Source organism: Xyrauchen texanus, chromosome 12 (genome assembly GCF_025860055.1).
Source record: "Xyrauchen texanus isolate HMW12.3.18 chromosome 12, RBS_HiC_50CHRs, whole genome shotgun sequence".
In the NCBI taxonomy this organism is placed as follows: domain Eukaryota; kingdom Metazoa; phylum Chordata; class Actinopteri; order Cypriniformes; family Catostomidae; genus Xyrauchen; species Xyrauchen texanus.
Window position 1 is genome coordinate 9,471,560 of NC_068287.1, and position 14,114 is coordinate 9,485,673.

Below are 14,114 nucleotides of genomic sequence, written 5' to 3' on the forward strand. Positions count from 1 at the left end.
CTTTTTTATCTCACCACAGATCAACTGCGTCACCTTCCCTGTGCCCATGTCTATGCCGGAGCAGCAGCTTCTCAAGCCCAATGAATGGAGCTACTGCGACTATTTCTGGGTGAGACCGAGAGAGGACAATAAACCATGGACATCCTGACCACAGTTGTTGAGTAATAATACTAGAAAATAAGGTTTAATACCATACCAAACAGGCCCCATCTCATAGATGGAAGTATCTTGGTAGTACCGAAGTAATTCAGTAATTCAATATCTTCACATGCACAGTTACAGTTTTTGCCTAGTTGTGCTTCATCTGTCATTCCATATATACTGTACATGACACAATGCTTCATCAGATATTTAAAGAACATCAAATGTGATGGGTTAAACATACATCACATTTCACCTGCCTTTCGGAGCATGCGCTCAATGCAGAGGCCAATTGTGGTCCAATTAACACGTAAATACTGGACGAAGGCGGAGTTACAATCACGTTATCTAGGTCATTTAGTCCAACTTTGCAAAAATTAAGGACTAACACATTGTTTTGACACTTTAATAAGGCGAAATATTGTTTTAGTCGAATGAAATTAAATGCATGTAAACGTACTGCCTGTGAACAAACTCATAATACACACAGGGTTCAAATTTAACAATTGTAACAAGCGGTAAATACCAAAAACAATTGGCTGAATTTTTTGCAGAATAGTGCATGGTTTAACTTGAATGATAGTTTTATCTGACAAGAGTTTAATTGATCAAATGATGTGAGCAAATAAAATTGCCAAAAATAATCTACTAAATGAAACTAAATTATGTTGAGGTTTTTGTGACAGGTACAGCTTCACTTCAAGAATGGCAAATATGATGCAGCGACTGATTAAAAAATATGTGCTGTTGGCCAAAAATATGCAAAGAAAAACGGCTAAATATCGCCATTGTAATAGAGATGAATATGTAAGGATGTCACTCTGAACGGGTTTAAATTGTGGTAGTGGGCGGATGCATTATCTAGCTTATTACAGGGCTGCTTGCAAATAAATACATAAATGCACATATTGTAATATTGATTTGAATTAGATTAATTTTATTATGTGCAATGAAGTGATATGAAATAGGTAAAACTAGCACAGCATTTTAAAATCAGTTGCCTGGCCATAAGTCAATTATACAGTTTAGTGGCTGTTATACAAAAATATTTAACCCCAGAATTCTGCAATCAACCAATCAGAATGAAGTATTCCATAGTAACTATATGAGTGTTTCTTCAACGTTGGGACCTTTTAGCACTGTAAACTTCTAGAAAATATATTGTTAAAATATAGTCACATTCTTTTTTGAATTGGTCTACTATCGTTTTCAAACAATTTATCACAGTGTATCACATCAATGTGCAACACAGGAGCATTATGTCCTTTTTGTAATTTTTCTCAAGTCAAGCATGTACCGAGGTTACAACACATCTGTCATGTGTGGAGCGGCACAACAGCAACCGTCACACCTACACACACATGTAGGCATATTATATTAACATGCCATACACAGACACTGCATCAGGCGCACTCACATTTCATTAGTCATACCCTGCTCGACATCCTTATGCGAATCCACACTCACAGTTACACCGCAAGGGTGTACACCCCCTCACACACTCTGATTCATGCAGACCCACAGTCTGACTCACATACACATGTGCCCACTGTCACGTGTTGTTGACAGGCTGTTGCTGTTGATGTGTGATGTGTGATAACAGGGGCGGACTGGACATAGGGAGACCTGGGACTTTTCCCGGTGGGTCAGCTGCGAAATGGGGCTGAATGGGGCCGAACCCAAAGTGCCTCCACCCCTTTATTTTCAAATCCAGGGCTGATTTGACTTCCTAGTCCACCCCTTGTGATTAAGTATTTATTTTCTGCAGGCTGATAAGAGGGACCCTCAAGGGACCACAGTTTCAGGGTTCGAGGTGCTGCTGCAGAAACAGCTGAAGGGGAAGCATACGCAGAAAGAAATGGCAGAGTTCATCAGAGAAAGGTGGGCATTAAAATGTGTAATCGATTACAGTTACACATTGTTTGTATCCTGATTACGTTACACAGTTACTAATATTCCCTTACTTCCCAAGCCTGTCAATGGTCTATGACAATGTCTACACAAACACAATGTCATTGTAGATGTGACCCGTTGCTCCACCTACTTTAACTGCAAAATGTATTTCCGGTTGATTTCTTCACTGTGTGAGTGAAATGAAAAACATGAACACAATTGTGTGCAGAGTTGCCAAGCTGGTGCAAACTTACCTATATCTGATATTTTCCAAGACTATGTCTTTGTTATTTTTATCATATAACATATACAATTCCGTTGCATATTATGGCCATGTATAGCATGTTAGCCTTAGTACCATGAATGTAGAATGTAAACCTGACAAATTACACATCATCTACTTTATGTATTACTTTAAACTATCACTGATTGCTTGAAACAGCTTCTTTTACTGATCTCATGTGTATTCTATTCATAGAATGAGGCATGTGCTAATTGATAACACATTTCAATGTCGCATTGGTTCATGTTTTACACATAGCCTGTTGACAGACGTGTCTGACTGTTTGCAAATAGTATACCATTCCTCAACTATTTCACCCTTATTTCTGTAATGCTGTGAGTCTATCAGTTTATTATTATATATTACATTACATATGAGTTCTCCCCAAAATGTTAATTTTGTCATTGTTTACTCTACCTTTGCTGTTTACTTAAAATGCATGGGGACTGAGGCTTTCAAGGTTCAAAAAGGACGCCAAAAAGCATCATAAATGTATTTTTAAGCCATTCAAATGCTTTGTGTGACTGAAATTGAAGTCATTATTTGCTGATACTGTAATCTTAATATCCAGAGAGCTGTGACCGGATCATTGAATCAGTGAGAACTGGACAAGTCATGTTTGGTAATGAATCATTCAAACCAGTTTTGTGAACTGGATTCAAAAGAATGATTTGTTCACAAATTATATTGAGTATAATTTTTCAGTTAATATGGACTTACATTTTTGATAATTTCCACACACAAAGATATCGTCATATAGACTACTTTTTATGATTCTTTTTTGAGGATGTTGCATCCTTGAAGTTTGAAAGCCCTAGTCTTAATTCATTGTAAATGCATGAAAAAAAAATTACCAGAAAATGTCTATACAATTTCTCCTGCAGAAAACAAAATGCTGAGCAGCATGACAACAGGCATTGCTGTCTCTAATGCAGTATTTAATTTACCTCGAATCCAAGACTAAAGCCTCACACATGAAGTTGCCAGTGGGCTCTCCTACTCTTGTTGCTCTGACGTTATTGGTGGACTTCATGTCTGGACATATCTTTTGAAAATATGATCACAGATGAGACATATTGCCAGTAAAACCAAGGAATTCGTTTTTTTATGCCTAAAATGAATATTCTACAGTGGAGAGTGTTGTTATATAAGCTACATCAGCGCTCAGGGTATTAAATCATTAACCCGATGTTGAACGATCTATAAATGTACAAAATCTATGAATCAAACTAACTGCCAACAATTTCTAAAACGTCATTCTATATTGAAAAAGAATCAGTTTTCTTGTTCTTAAAGATGTATGTTTTGCATATGAGAGTGATTTAAAATGAATGAGATCTAGTCGCTGGAAGACGCTGCATGTGTGCACGGGCTTAAAACTCAAAGGTGCTGTAAGCGATTTTAGCCATTCTGGAACTTCCACGAGACTGAGTCATTAGATTAGACACGCCCCCTCTTTCCAAAACACCACCCTCCAAAGATAGTGTTGAGACTGTCACCTTCTCACCGTAGTACTCAAAAAGTAGCAAAACAGCGCTCTCAACTGACAACTGAGTCTGAAAATGATATTTAACCTGAATTTACCGCTTCAACTACTTCACTATGACAACGTGTAAAATTATTGACTGGCAGAAAGCACATAAAAGTCTTCTGATTGGCTGATTAAATAATTTTTCTCTGGCTTACAGCAACTTTAAGCTTACATAAAGCTTTAAAACTATTCTTGTGCTGCCTTGCAAGCACTGATTTTACTTTCTGGAAATGCAAACCTAGTTATTTTTCCACTACATTAGGCTCTTACCGTATCTTGTTCATCGTATCTTAAAATCTGGATTTGTTTTTTCCTGTTTAATCTCGACTGCTTTCTGTTTCACCTCCCGTTTTGTTCTTGTGTGGCAGAAGTACTATGTTAGTTCATCATGGATGTGTTCAGAATAATTTACATTTTATTAGGTAATGTCAGAGATTTCAATTTTTTTGTTTGGCTGGGTTTGTCCTTTTCGATTCAAACCATTAAGTGTCTCAACAGAGGTCTCAAGCAAGCCACTACTGTGGCATCATGTTACATAACTGGATCTATCTTTTATCTCTCCATCTTTTGTTGCTCACTGTAATTCAGGATAAAAATTGAAGAGGAGTATGCCAAGAACCTCTCCAAACTCTCACAGTTCCCTATGGCAGCACAAGAGGAAGGGTATGCAATGAGTCAAAACTACAATAAAGTTTAACACTTGCATTGAAGTATTGAAAATGTTTGCTTTGTAAAGAAATTCAAATGCACAATTTATATTTGTCAACAAAACATTTAACAGTTCACACTTTTGACTAGTAGTGTGTATGAACATTTTGTGGAAGGATATTTTTAACCATACTAACTGGGTTCTGGTTTGATGTAGGACTCTTGGAGAAGCTTGGGCTCAACTTAAGAAGAGTCTAGCTGATGAGGCCGAGGTCCATCTTAAGTTCTCTTCAAAGGTGGGCACAATCTCTATAATGGTATTTCGCAATAGAGATGATATAAGATTCAGCCGGGATGACATATGATTGAATTATTGGTTCCAACTCTAGCATTGTCTTGGAAGATAAATATCCTGCCTTTATTTCATTTCGGTGCTGTGCTGAATAGCTTTCTCCTCAGAGATGTAATTAGCTGCCTGTATGTAATGAGCTACACAGCTTCCCTCAGTCTGCTGTGATTTGTCTTTTTTTCACAGCTCTGCTTTCCCTCGTTCGCACAAGCATGCTCCATTTAGTGCCAGGGTGGGTGATTAATTACAGATAAATGGAGGTGATTTTGCAGCCTTATTCCCTCAGATCACATATGATTTACTGTCCTCCTGAGACAACCCCCCCTTTCTCCCTCTCTCAGAGAGAACATCATAATCTTTACCCATATGGAAACTTGCACCTGATCCAAATACAGCCCAAAGTTAAGAAAACTAATTTTAGGCCCAGTCTGAGTATAAATGTCTTCCTAATTGATTTCGAGGGTTCTGTCTCTTAGCTTCAGAGTGAAGTAGAGAAGCCACTGCTGAACTTCAGAGGAGACAACTTTAAAAAAGACATGAAGAAATACGACCATCACATCGCTGACCTGAGGAAGCAGCTAGTCAGTCGGTATGCTGCAGTAGAGAAGGTATGGCTTTTTTACAGTGTTGAAATCAAGTGTGATGTGCGTAATTTATTTTGTGTTAAATTAGGGCTGTCAATCAATTACAAATTTATATGATTTATCGATAAACTAACCAAATTAATTGTAATAAATCACATTCCAATATTTACTGCGAAAGGCCACTAAATGAAGGTCATTTAGGTAATAACTATTAAAATAATTATAAATGTAATTTATTCACTGAATACTATATTAGGAACACCTGTACACGTACATCTGGGACCGGGTGCCTGTACATCTTATCAGCCAATCATGTGGCAGCAGTGCAATGCATGAACTTACGCTGGGGATGTTTATTCATTGTTGCGAATTGGTTCATTTTGATGTTTAAGAACCAAGAAAAATTATTCACAGACTTCTCAGCACCATTTGAGAGTAAGGACATAAGAAAGAGTGCTCAAAACACTTGCGCATCGTACTTCTGTATCAACCAAATAAAGAGTGTGCAAACATTTTAATTAGATTAAAATCATATTTGTAAAACAAGTAACAACAGAACAGAAACTATGATTGACTTAGCCTACTAATAAATAAAGAATAATTTCTTATATCACATTATAGCAAGACAATGTAAAATATTCTGACTATCATTATGCATCACACACAAAACTGCTTGTGATTTGCAGTGAAAAGCTCTTACTCGGTAAAATATTTGTACTGTACATTACTGCAGTGTCAGAAAGTAACTTTTCCATAAAGATGCCAATAATGGCCCGATTGATATCATTTTTAGGGGCATTTTTAGGTTTATGAGGGCATTTTATATTTTTATGAACATATAAAAAATTTATTGTGTCATTCTTTTATTCAAAACATATTTTTGCTCATAGTGTTTCAAATGGTATATACACTGGAGGCCAAAAGTTTGGAATAATGTACACATTTTGCTGAAGACATCAGAATCCTCCATGTGCAGCAATGACAGCTTTACAGATCCTTGCCATTCTAGCTGTCAGTTTGTCCAGATACTTAGGTGACATTTCACCCCACACTTCCTGTAGCACTTGCCAAATGGACCTTACAGTCTCATAGACCTTACAGTCTAGCTTATCTCACAAAACCTCAAATGGGTTAAGATTCATAACATTCTTTTCCAAATATTTGTTGTCTAATGTCTGTGTTTCTTTGCCCACTCTAAGCTTTTCTTTTTCATTTTAAAAGTAGCTTTTTCTGCACCCCGAGTCTTCTCTTTACTGTTGTACATGAAACTGCTGTTGAGCGAGTAGAATTCAATGAAGCTGTCAGCTGAGGACACATGAGGCGTCTATTTCTCAAACTAGAGACTCTGATGTACATATCCTCTTGTTTAGTTGTACATCTGGCCTTCCACATCTCTTTCTGTCCTTGTTAGAGCCAGTTGTCCTTTGTCTTTGAAGACTGTAGTGTACACTTTGTATGAAATTTGGCAATTTAAAGTATTGTATAGCCTTCATTCCTCAATACAATGATTGACTGACGAGTTTCTGGAGAAAGCTGTTTTTTTTGTTTGTTTTTTTGGCATTTTTGACCTAATATTGACCTTAAGACATGCCAGTCTATTTCATATTGTGGCAACTAAAACAAAAAAAACACAAATTCGAAGCTTGTTAAGCTTCATTTAATGAACCAAATAGCTTTCAACTGTGTTTGCTATAATGGCAAATGAAGCACCAAATTAGCAATTTAGCATGATTACTCAAGGATAAGGTGTTGGAGTGATGACTGCTGGAAATGGGGCCTGTCTAAATTTGATCAAAAATGACTTTTTTCAAATTGTGATTGTGCTGTTTTTACATCAGTAATGTCCTGACTATACTTTGGGATCAGTTGATTGCCACTTTGGTGAATAAAAGTGCCAATTTCCTTCCGAAACAGCTAAATCTGTTGGCTGGCAGTGTATATATACTGTGTATATATATATATATATATATATATATATATATATATATATATATACACATTTACATTTATGCATTTGGCAGACACTTTTATCCAAAGCAACTTACAGTGCAATTATTACAGAGACAATCCCCCCGGAGCAACCTGGAGTTAAGTGGGGATCGAACCAGCAACCTTCTGATTAACAGTTATGTGCTTTAGCCCACTACGCCACCACCACCACATCCTACAGTACTGTTCAAAGGTTTTAGGTACATAAAATGTTCCATGTTATTTATATCTGCTACTTTAGAGGAATATAAATGTTAGACTCACAAACATTACTTTGCAAATAGAAAAGATTAGAATAGAAGAACAGGGAGCCCTGCAACAGATGTCCTGGCTCTCATAAAGCCCCCCACTAAACATCATGTCAGTTTGAGATTACAGAAGCAATTGAGACAGACTAAATAGATGGAAGAACTGTGGTGAATTCTCCAAGAAGCTTGAAACATCCTTTCTGCCAAGAACAACTGTGTCCAGGTGTACCTAGGAGAATTGGTGCAGTTTTAAAGGCAAAGATGGTCACAACCAATATTGATTTAGCTTTTTTATGTTTAGTGGACTTTGAATGACATTAAGTGATAAATAAAAATTATTTATGTCATTATTTTTGAAGACATCCTCACTATGTAACATGTTTCATAAGTGCCCAAAACATATGCACAGTACCAATATATATATATATATATTTATATATCAAAAGAAACCAGTGCATTTATTTGCCCCCACAATTTGAACTTTAGTTTATTCAATGCGGAATTAGGGAGCTGGGTTGTATCTTCCTTTGTTTGAGCATCCTGCATCACTTTATACAACCGTTCATTTAGAATTGCAAAATAGGGATATGAAAGTACGACATTCAGCTGGAGTTGTTGACCATCGATCAATCTCACTTGGTCAAAGACGTGCTTGAGGGTTTCGTCTCGCTGTAGCCTCTCCCCCACTTACGTCATCCTGACGAGGAGCAGATGAAGACGGCCCAGCCTCCGCCTCCCCTGCCAGAGCATCGCACATTTCACATCTCATCGCTTTAGTGCAGGAACTATCCGCACATATTTCCTTTAAAACGTTTTGAAATTCATGCCAATTAGTCCCCTCAATCAGCAGATGGGTGAGGCAGGAACTAACAAAGGCCTCCACTCCATGTTTTGTTCCCTGAAATTTAATCACAAGGGTCACCACAGGGTAGTTGTGAATATTCCCATGCACACACTTCACCCTCACTGTTTTAGCTGTGCCCAAATCCTTGTGTTGAACCAAGCATTGGTGGATAGTGGTTTGATTATAACCTGTAACCCCCTTGACACTTACCGGTATCCGGTATGCTCTCGCCCGATCGGGGGCAGCCTGTGGAATGTCGGGGAATGCAACTCCAGCAGACCAGCCCAGGTGCCATGCCTGCACCTGCGTTGGCAGACACTTCCACCCGAGGGAAAGAGCGGTGGGGCACTGTCGAGTCTGAGGGTGATACAAAACCCTGCGCACGGGGAACTGGCTTCGGTGGCGGGACTCCTCGCCTCCACGGGGCAGCAACTAGCTCTGGGGAGAGAGCAGAGTGAGATTGAGAGTGAAGAGGGGAGGGGTAAGAGAGTGGGAGGGCTCTTCTGCCCTCTGGTATGCCGGCATATGGTCTTCCGCCAGTCAGACTGCTTCCTCCAGCTACGCCATGTGGTGACACTGGACCCACTCCGCTGTTCCTCTGGGCAGTCAATGGAGTAGCTGCTCCAGCACCACCTGGTAGACAACTCCCACAACGTCGCGATCCCCCGCCAGCAGCCATTTCAGATAGCCATTTCGGAGCCGCTGGGTGAAGGCAAATGGGCGGCCGGTCTTCTCCAGCTTCGTGGTTCGGTAAAGCTGGTGGTACTTCTCCAGACTGTTGCCAACCCTCAACAGGATGGACTTCTTGAGGTCTTCATAGGCCAGGAGGTTAGCCACCGGCAGTTGTTGGGCAGCAAGCTAGGCTGCCCCGGACAGCAATGGGAGGATTCTTGCCACCCACTGATCATTCGGCCAGCTCCAGATCTCAGTGGTACACTTGAACAAGTCGAGGAAGGCTTCTGGGTCATCAACTGCCCCCATCTTAAAGCGTGGGTGGGGGCAGGGGGCTGTGACTGTCCGGGGACACGGCCGGGGCTCTCTCCTGGACTGAGGAGGCTCAGAATCACATGCCGGTCCTCTGCCTGAGCTCTGAGGATCTCAAAGAACCAACAATCCTGGTCTTGATGTAGCACAAGCAGAGATTGTGTGTGACTGGTGTAGGCTGGCAAGGGACTTGAGGATCTCAGCCAACAACGAGGACTCCATGGGGCGTACTTCAGGATCCCGGGTTTTGTCACCAGTGTGGGACAACTTAACAGCAGAAGGGAAGTAAACACAGGGAAGCAGGGTTTCTCCTGACACAGGTAGACTGGCCACTTCAATGCTTTAGAACTTCACAAATTCGTAAGATTCACAGCAGGTTGTCAAACAAACACATCAGCTTCACAGGAACGTAGTAACTTCAACACATCAGCTTCACAAACATAACAGATTAAACAGCTTCAGGAGCACTGTGGCCTTGCTTGTGCCAGACTCTCTCTCTCTGTCTCTCTGCTGGTGGCATGGCTGTTTATATGCCGCTCTCCCCATGTCCACTGGAATGAAAGACATAATGCAGTTCAGGTCCAATCACCCTTAACGCTTTCTCTCTCTTTGGACTGTTGGCCGCGCCCCTGCTGCCACAGACATGTTCACTTATGTTCATTTATCATGCATTTTCTTTACAACATTATTTTAATTACTATTTCAATTTTAATAAATGTACTTTAAATGTCTGTAAACTTTAGTTAAGATTCACACCACTCTAATTTTATTTATAAATAAATAAAATAGAAAGATTGAACAATTGAATTTTCAAAATTTTGCATGGCAGATAGGTTACTAATCAAAAAAAGGAGAAAGATGTACCTTTTTTTTTTTTTTCTCCAATGTGAACTGAGAAGTTTGCAATTTTTCGTGGCACAAGTATTTGCTTGTGGTAGCTCATTATTACTGAAGGCTACCCCCCGCACTCATGTTCATTCTCAACATCTGTAATTTTCTGTATTTGTGATCAATCTATCTTATTATAGGCCTATTTGACAAAATCCATCTTTCTTGTAAATGTTAGCTTATGCTCGTGTTCAAGACCGGCCCAAGCCTTTATGGGGCCCTAAGCAGAATTTGATTTGTGCCGCCAATATGATTGAATATTCTCAATGCTTGATTATTCGCACACTATAAATCTAACACACCCATTATCAATTTTATTAGTTGTAGCTGTGTTGCTTACAACATACCAATGTCTGCCTGGCAAGATTTTACCCTTCTAAGGTTTTAAATGTAACAGTAGCACACCTATATTTACCCAATCCTGTTGATCATCTGTTACCAATTTTGTGTACTTCCTAGAGAAAAATTTGCAGCAGAAGCTGTAGACCAGGGGTGCCCAATATGTCGATCGCGATCTACCAGTCGATCGCAAAGGCAATGCTGGTAGATCGCACGAAATGTAAATGTGCTTTCGTTCAATTTTTATTAAAATGAATAAATATATAATGTCTTTCCTTCTTTTAGTTTCTGTCTGACTTGCACTTGACGAATACATTTTGACCAGGCGAGATTTCTTTTTATTCAGTTGCCATGTAACTAGGTTCAGGCCTTCCAAGGGCTTCTGAGAACAGAGCGCGAAATTGCGAAGCTAGCAGTGTTTGAGACTAGCTATCAGCAGCTACTGCCCGGATTATGCAAAACTGTCTGATTCCATTCAGTACAAGTCATCAGAATAAGGTAAATGCCCTGTCTATTGTAATCTATTGTGCTGTAGGTGTTTTGGGTTTAGTGTTAAAACTGAATGATATCAACATTGAACATTATTACATATATATATATATATATATATATATATATATATATATATATATATATATATTTTATTAATTACAAGATTAATTCCATGTAGGGATACATGCAGTAGTCCCAACAAACATTTAAAAAAAATGAAACTGTGATTTCTTTAGTTGGTAGATCTTATTGAGTTGGCCATTTAAAAGTAGATCATCATGCAAAAAAGTGTGGGCACCCCTGCTGTAGACCGTATCATTTCTTTTTGAATAAGTGAGCAGCTCCACTTACATTTTTTCCCCATTAATTAACTTTCTGTAGGTGTAGTGGAAGCTTCGGCCATCAGGTTTTTCAGGGAATGTGAAGTTTTCCTTTATAGGCAGTGGCCCTCTGCTTACCAGATCAGTCCTTTCTGAGTCAGACAGGATAGATGACCATATCAGTGGATGCACGTGCTGGGAAGTGCTCCTCGCATGCAGAGGATGGACCTGATGAAAGATGAAAATAATAATAATAAAAGCTAGCCATGTTAGATGTCATATTAGAAGGTAATGCAAAGGCATGTTTATCCATATAAATATAATGATCTGGGATTGTTGAAAAATCATCATCAGCTGTAGCACTGGCACTTGGGGCAGGTGGCATTGGTTGTGCCCCACGTCCAAAATATTTCAACAGTACTCCTAGGGAAGTTTCATAAGAGTACATATTTGACAGAACAGAATGTTATTTTCTCAGCACAAATTATTATACACAGCAGCAAGCCATCTGTACTCCTAAACAACAACTCTTAATCTATAATTAGCTAACTGAGGCATAATGATATTGGAATATAATAGCAAAGAGCCCAAAATGGCAGTCTAGTGTAAATAATGTTAAGTTGTTATCAGTACCACAGAACAGAAGCTTATTTTTATTACAAAAATATATACCCAGGAAAGCTATTTTTACACAGAAGACAAAAACTTTAATCTAAAACTTGCTAAGTAATATGTTGTACTAATAATATATTAAGATGTCAAGGCTATTTACGGGTGTTTAATCAAACTTTCCTAAAAAACTAAGATATGCTACATAGGCTATGTTAACTAACTAGCCAGCTAATGTTAGCTTGTAACTTAGCCTAGCTACTTAACATGCCTTTATCGTGCTGTTTTTTCTCTTAGTTTCTTTTTCCATTTCTTTGCACCAGAGGATATGTCCTTTTTTGTGACATTGCTGTTTTGCTGTCTGAATGTGCTTGCATCCTGCAGCCCGTTAACATAATATTGCATTTAATATTGCGTTTTGGTATAATTACCATTGTCCATTGACAGTATAATCAGAAAAAAAAAAAAATAAATAAATCAAGCTTTCATTTCATGTGATCTTGGGGGCCCCCTGGTGGCCACCGGGGCCCTAAGCAGCTGCTTAGTTCGCTTATGTCTTGGGCCGGCTCTGCTCGTGATGGAGTGGTATTGGAGCAATGGAAATGCTGATGTCCTGACTTTCAGAGAGAGACATTTTTTTTTGCTGTTTCGCTTCTATTCCGCAACACTCCCGTAACTTGAGTCACGTTCAATGATCGGGATGATTGGGACCACAGTCAGCTACAATGTATATCGTGCAGTCTGACATTACATCGCAGAGTGTACCATGGCAATATCAATGCGTTCATATCGTACAGTCTGACAAGCAACAATCGGAAAGGACTATTATAAATTGTACAGTGTGTACCCGCCTTTAGGGGCAGAACTACCTGCTTGTATGAGCAATGGTTTTCCTATATAAATATAATTTTTCTATCAACAAGCCTATCCAAATATTTGCATTGACAGCAGACTGCTAGACGAGACATAAGACAGATCACAGTGATGCCTTGTGTGATTCACTTGTATTCATCCAAATGATTAAACATCAGTCGTATAGACACCCAACTGCTGCTCATTTAGAGTACATTTCACAAACTCAAACAATCACAAAAATGTACTTTTACTGATTCTAAGTGGGCAGTTGGATTTGTTGCGTTGCTTTATGACACGTGTTGCTGTGTTTTACAACCTCTGATACTCCCTATAAGTAAAAAGTTGCAAAGGGCCCCAAACTACTAGGGGGCCATCATGCTGTCAAAGACGTTAAAAGTTGCTTAATATTTTTCATGCAAACATAAGAATTTTTAATTGAAACCAGATGTAGACAACAGATAATAAATGACAGTAATGGCATTTTGCAATAAATAATTCCATAAAAAATTCATTAGCTTAGCTGTAAATCTTTAGCCTAATTGAAAATAGATATTGTAGATATGTAGCCTTAAAATAGTATATTTTAAACATATTTAAGATCAATATTAAGATGTTAAAACTATAGTTTTATTCTACATGGAGAGAATCACATGACCAACAGAATACAATCTCAGTAACAGTCCTGTTATTGGACACTTTCACTCATTGATTAAAGTAATCATGGCTGACAGTGAATACTACATTTCTACAATGACATCTGAAACTGAAAACTATTGATTTTAAATGATGCTGCATCCAAGCCACTATGTGCCAGAGTGATTTAATATCATTTTTACAGCTCTTTTTTACAATACACATTATTCCATTACTCTTAGTCTGACATTACATTATCTGTTTGTGTTGTGTTTTTCAGGCACGGAAGGCTTTGGCAGACAGACAGAAGGATCTTGAGGTGAAAACCCAGCAGCTTGAGATCAAACTGAGCAACAAAACAGAGGAGGATATTAAGAAAGCCCGACGGAAATCTACACAAGCAGGTCAAATCATCAGGACCCACTTACTGTAATTGTGGAACTGCTTAAAAGTGGTTCATTAAGTAAATGTTAAATTAGAATGA

General features: G+C 38.7%; 1 protein-coding gene across 3 annotated transcripts in view; it reads left to right on the forward strand.

Annotated features, from left to right (window-relative positions):
* LOC127653406 (growth arrest-specific protein 7-like) overlaps positions 1–14,114 on the forward strand; it is a 47,920-nt gene that overhangs the window by 16,991 nt on the left and 16,815 nt on the right. For all 3 annotated transcript variants that reach the window (XM_052140088.1, XM_052140087.1, XM_052140086.1), the window contains 6 exons: positions 20–109; positions 1,910–2,022; positions 4,437–4,511; positions 4,714–4,792; positions 5,322–5,453; positions 13,911–14,034. In XM_052140088.1, the coding sequence (XP_051996048.1) occupies positions 20–109; positions 1,910–2,022; positions 4,437–4,511; positions 4,714–4,792; positions 5,322–5,453; positions 13,911–14,034 (613 nt within the window). The remainder of the gene's footprint in view (positions 1–19; positions 110–1,909; positions 2,023–4,436; positions 4,512–4,713; positions 4,793–5,321; positions 5,454–13,910; positions 14,035–14,114) is intronic.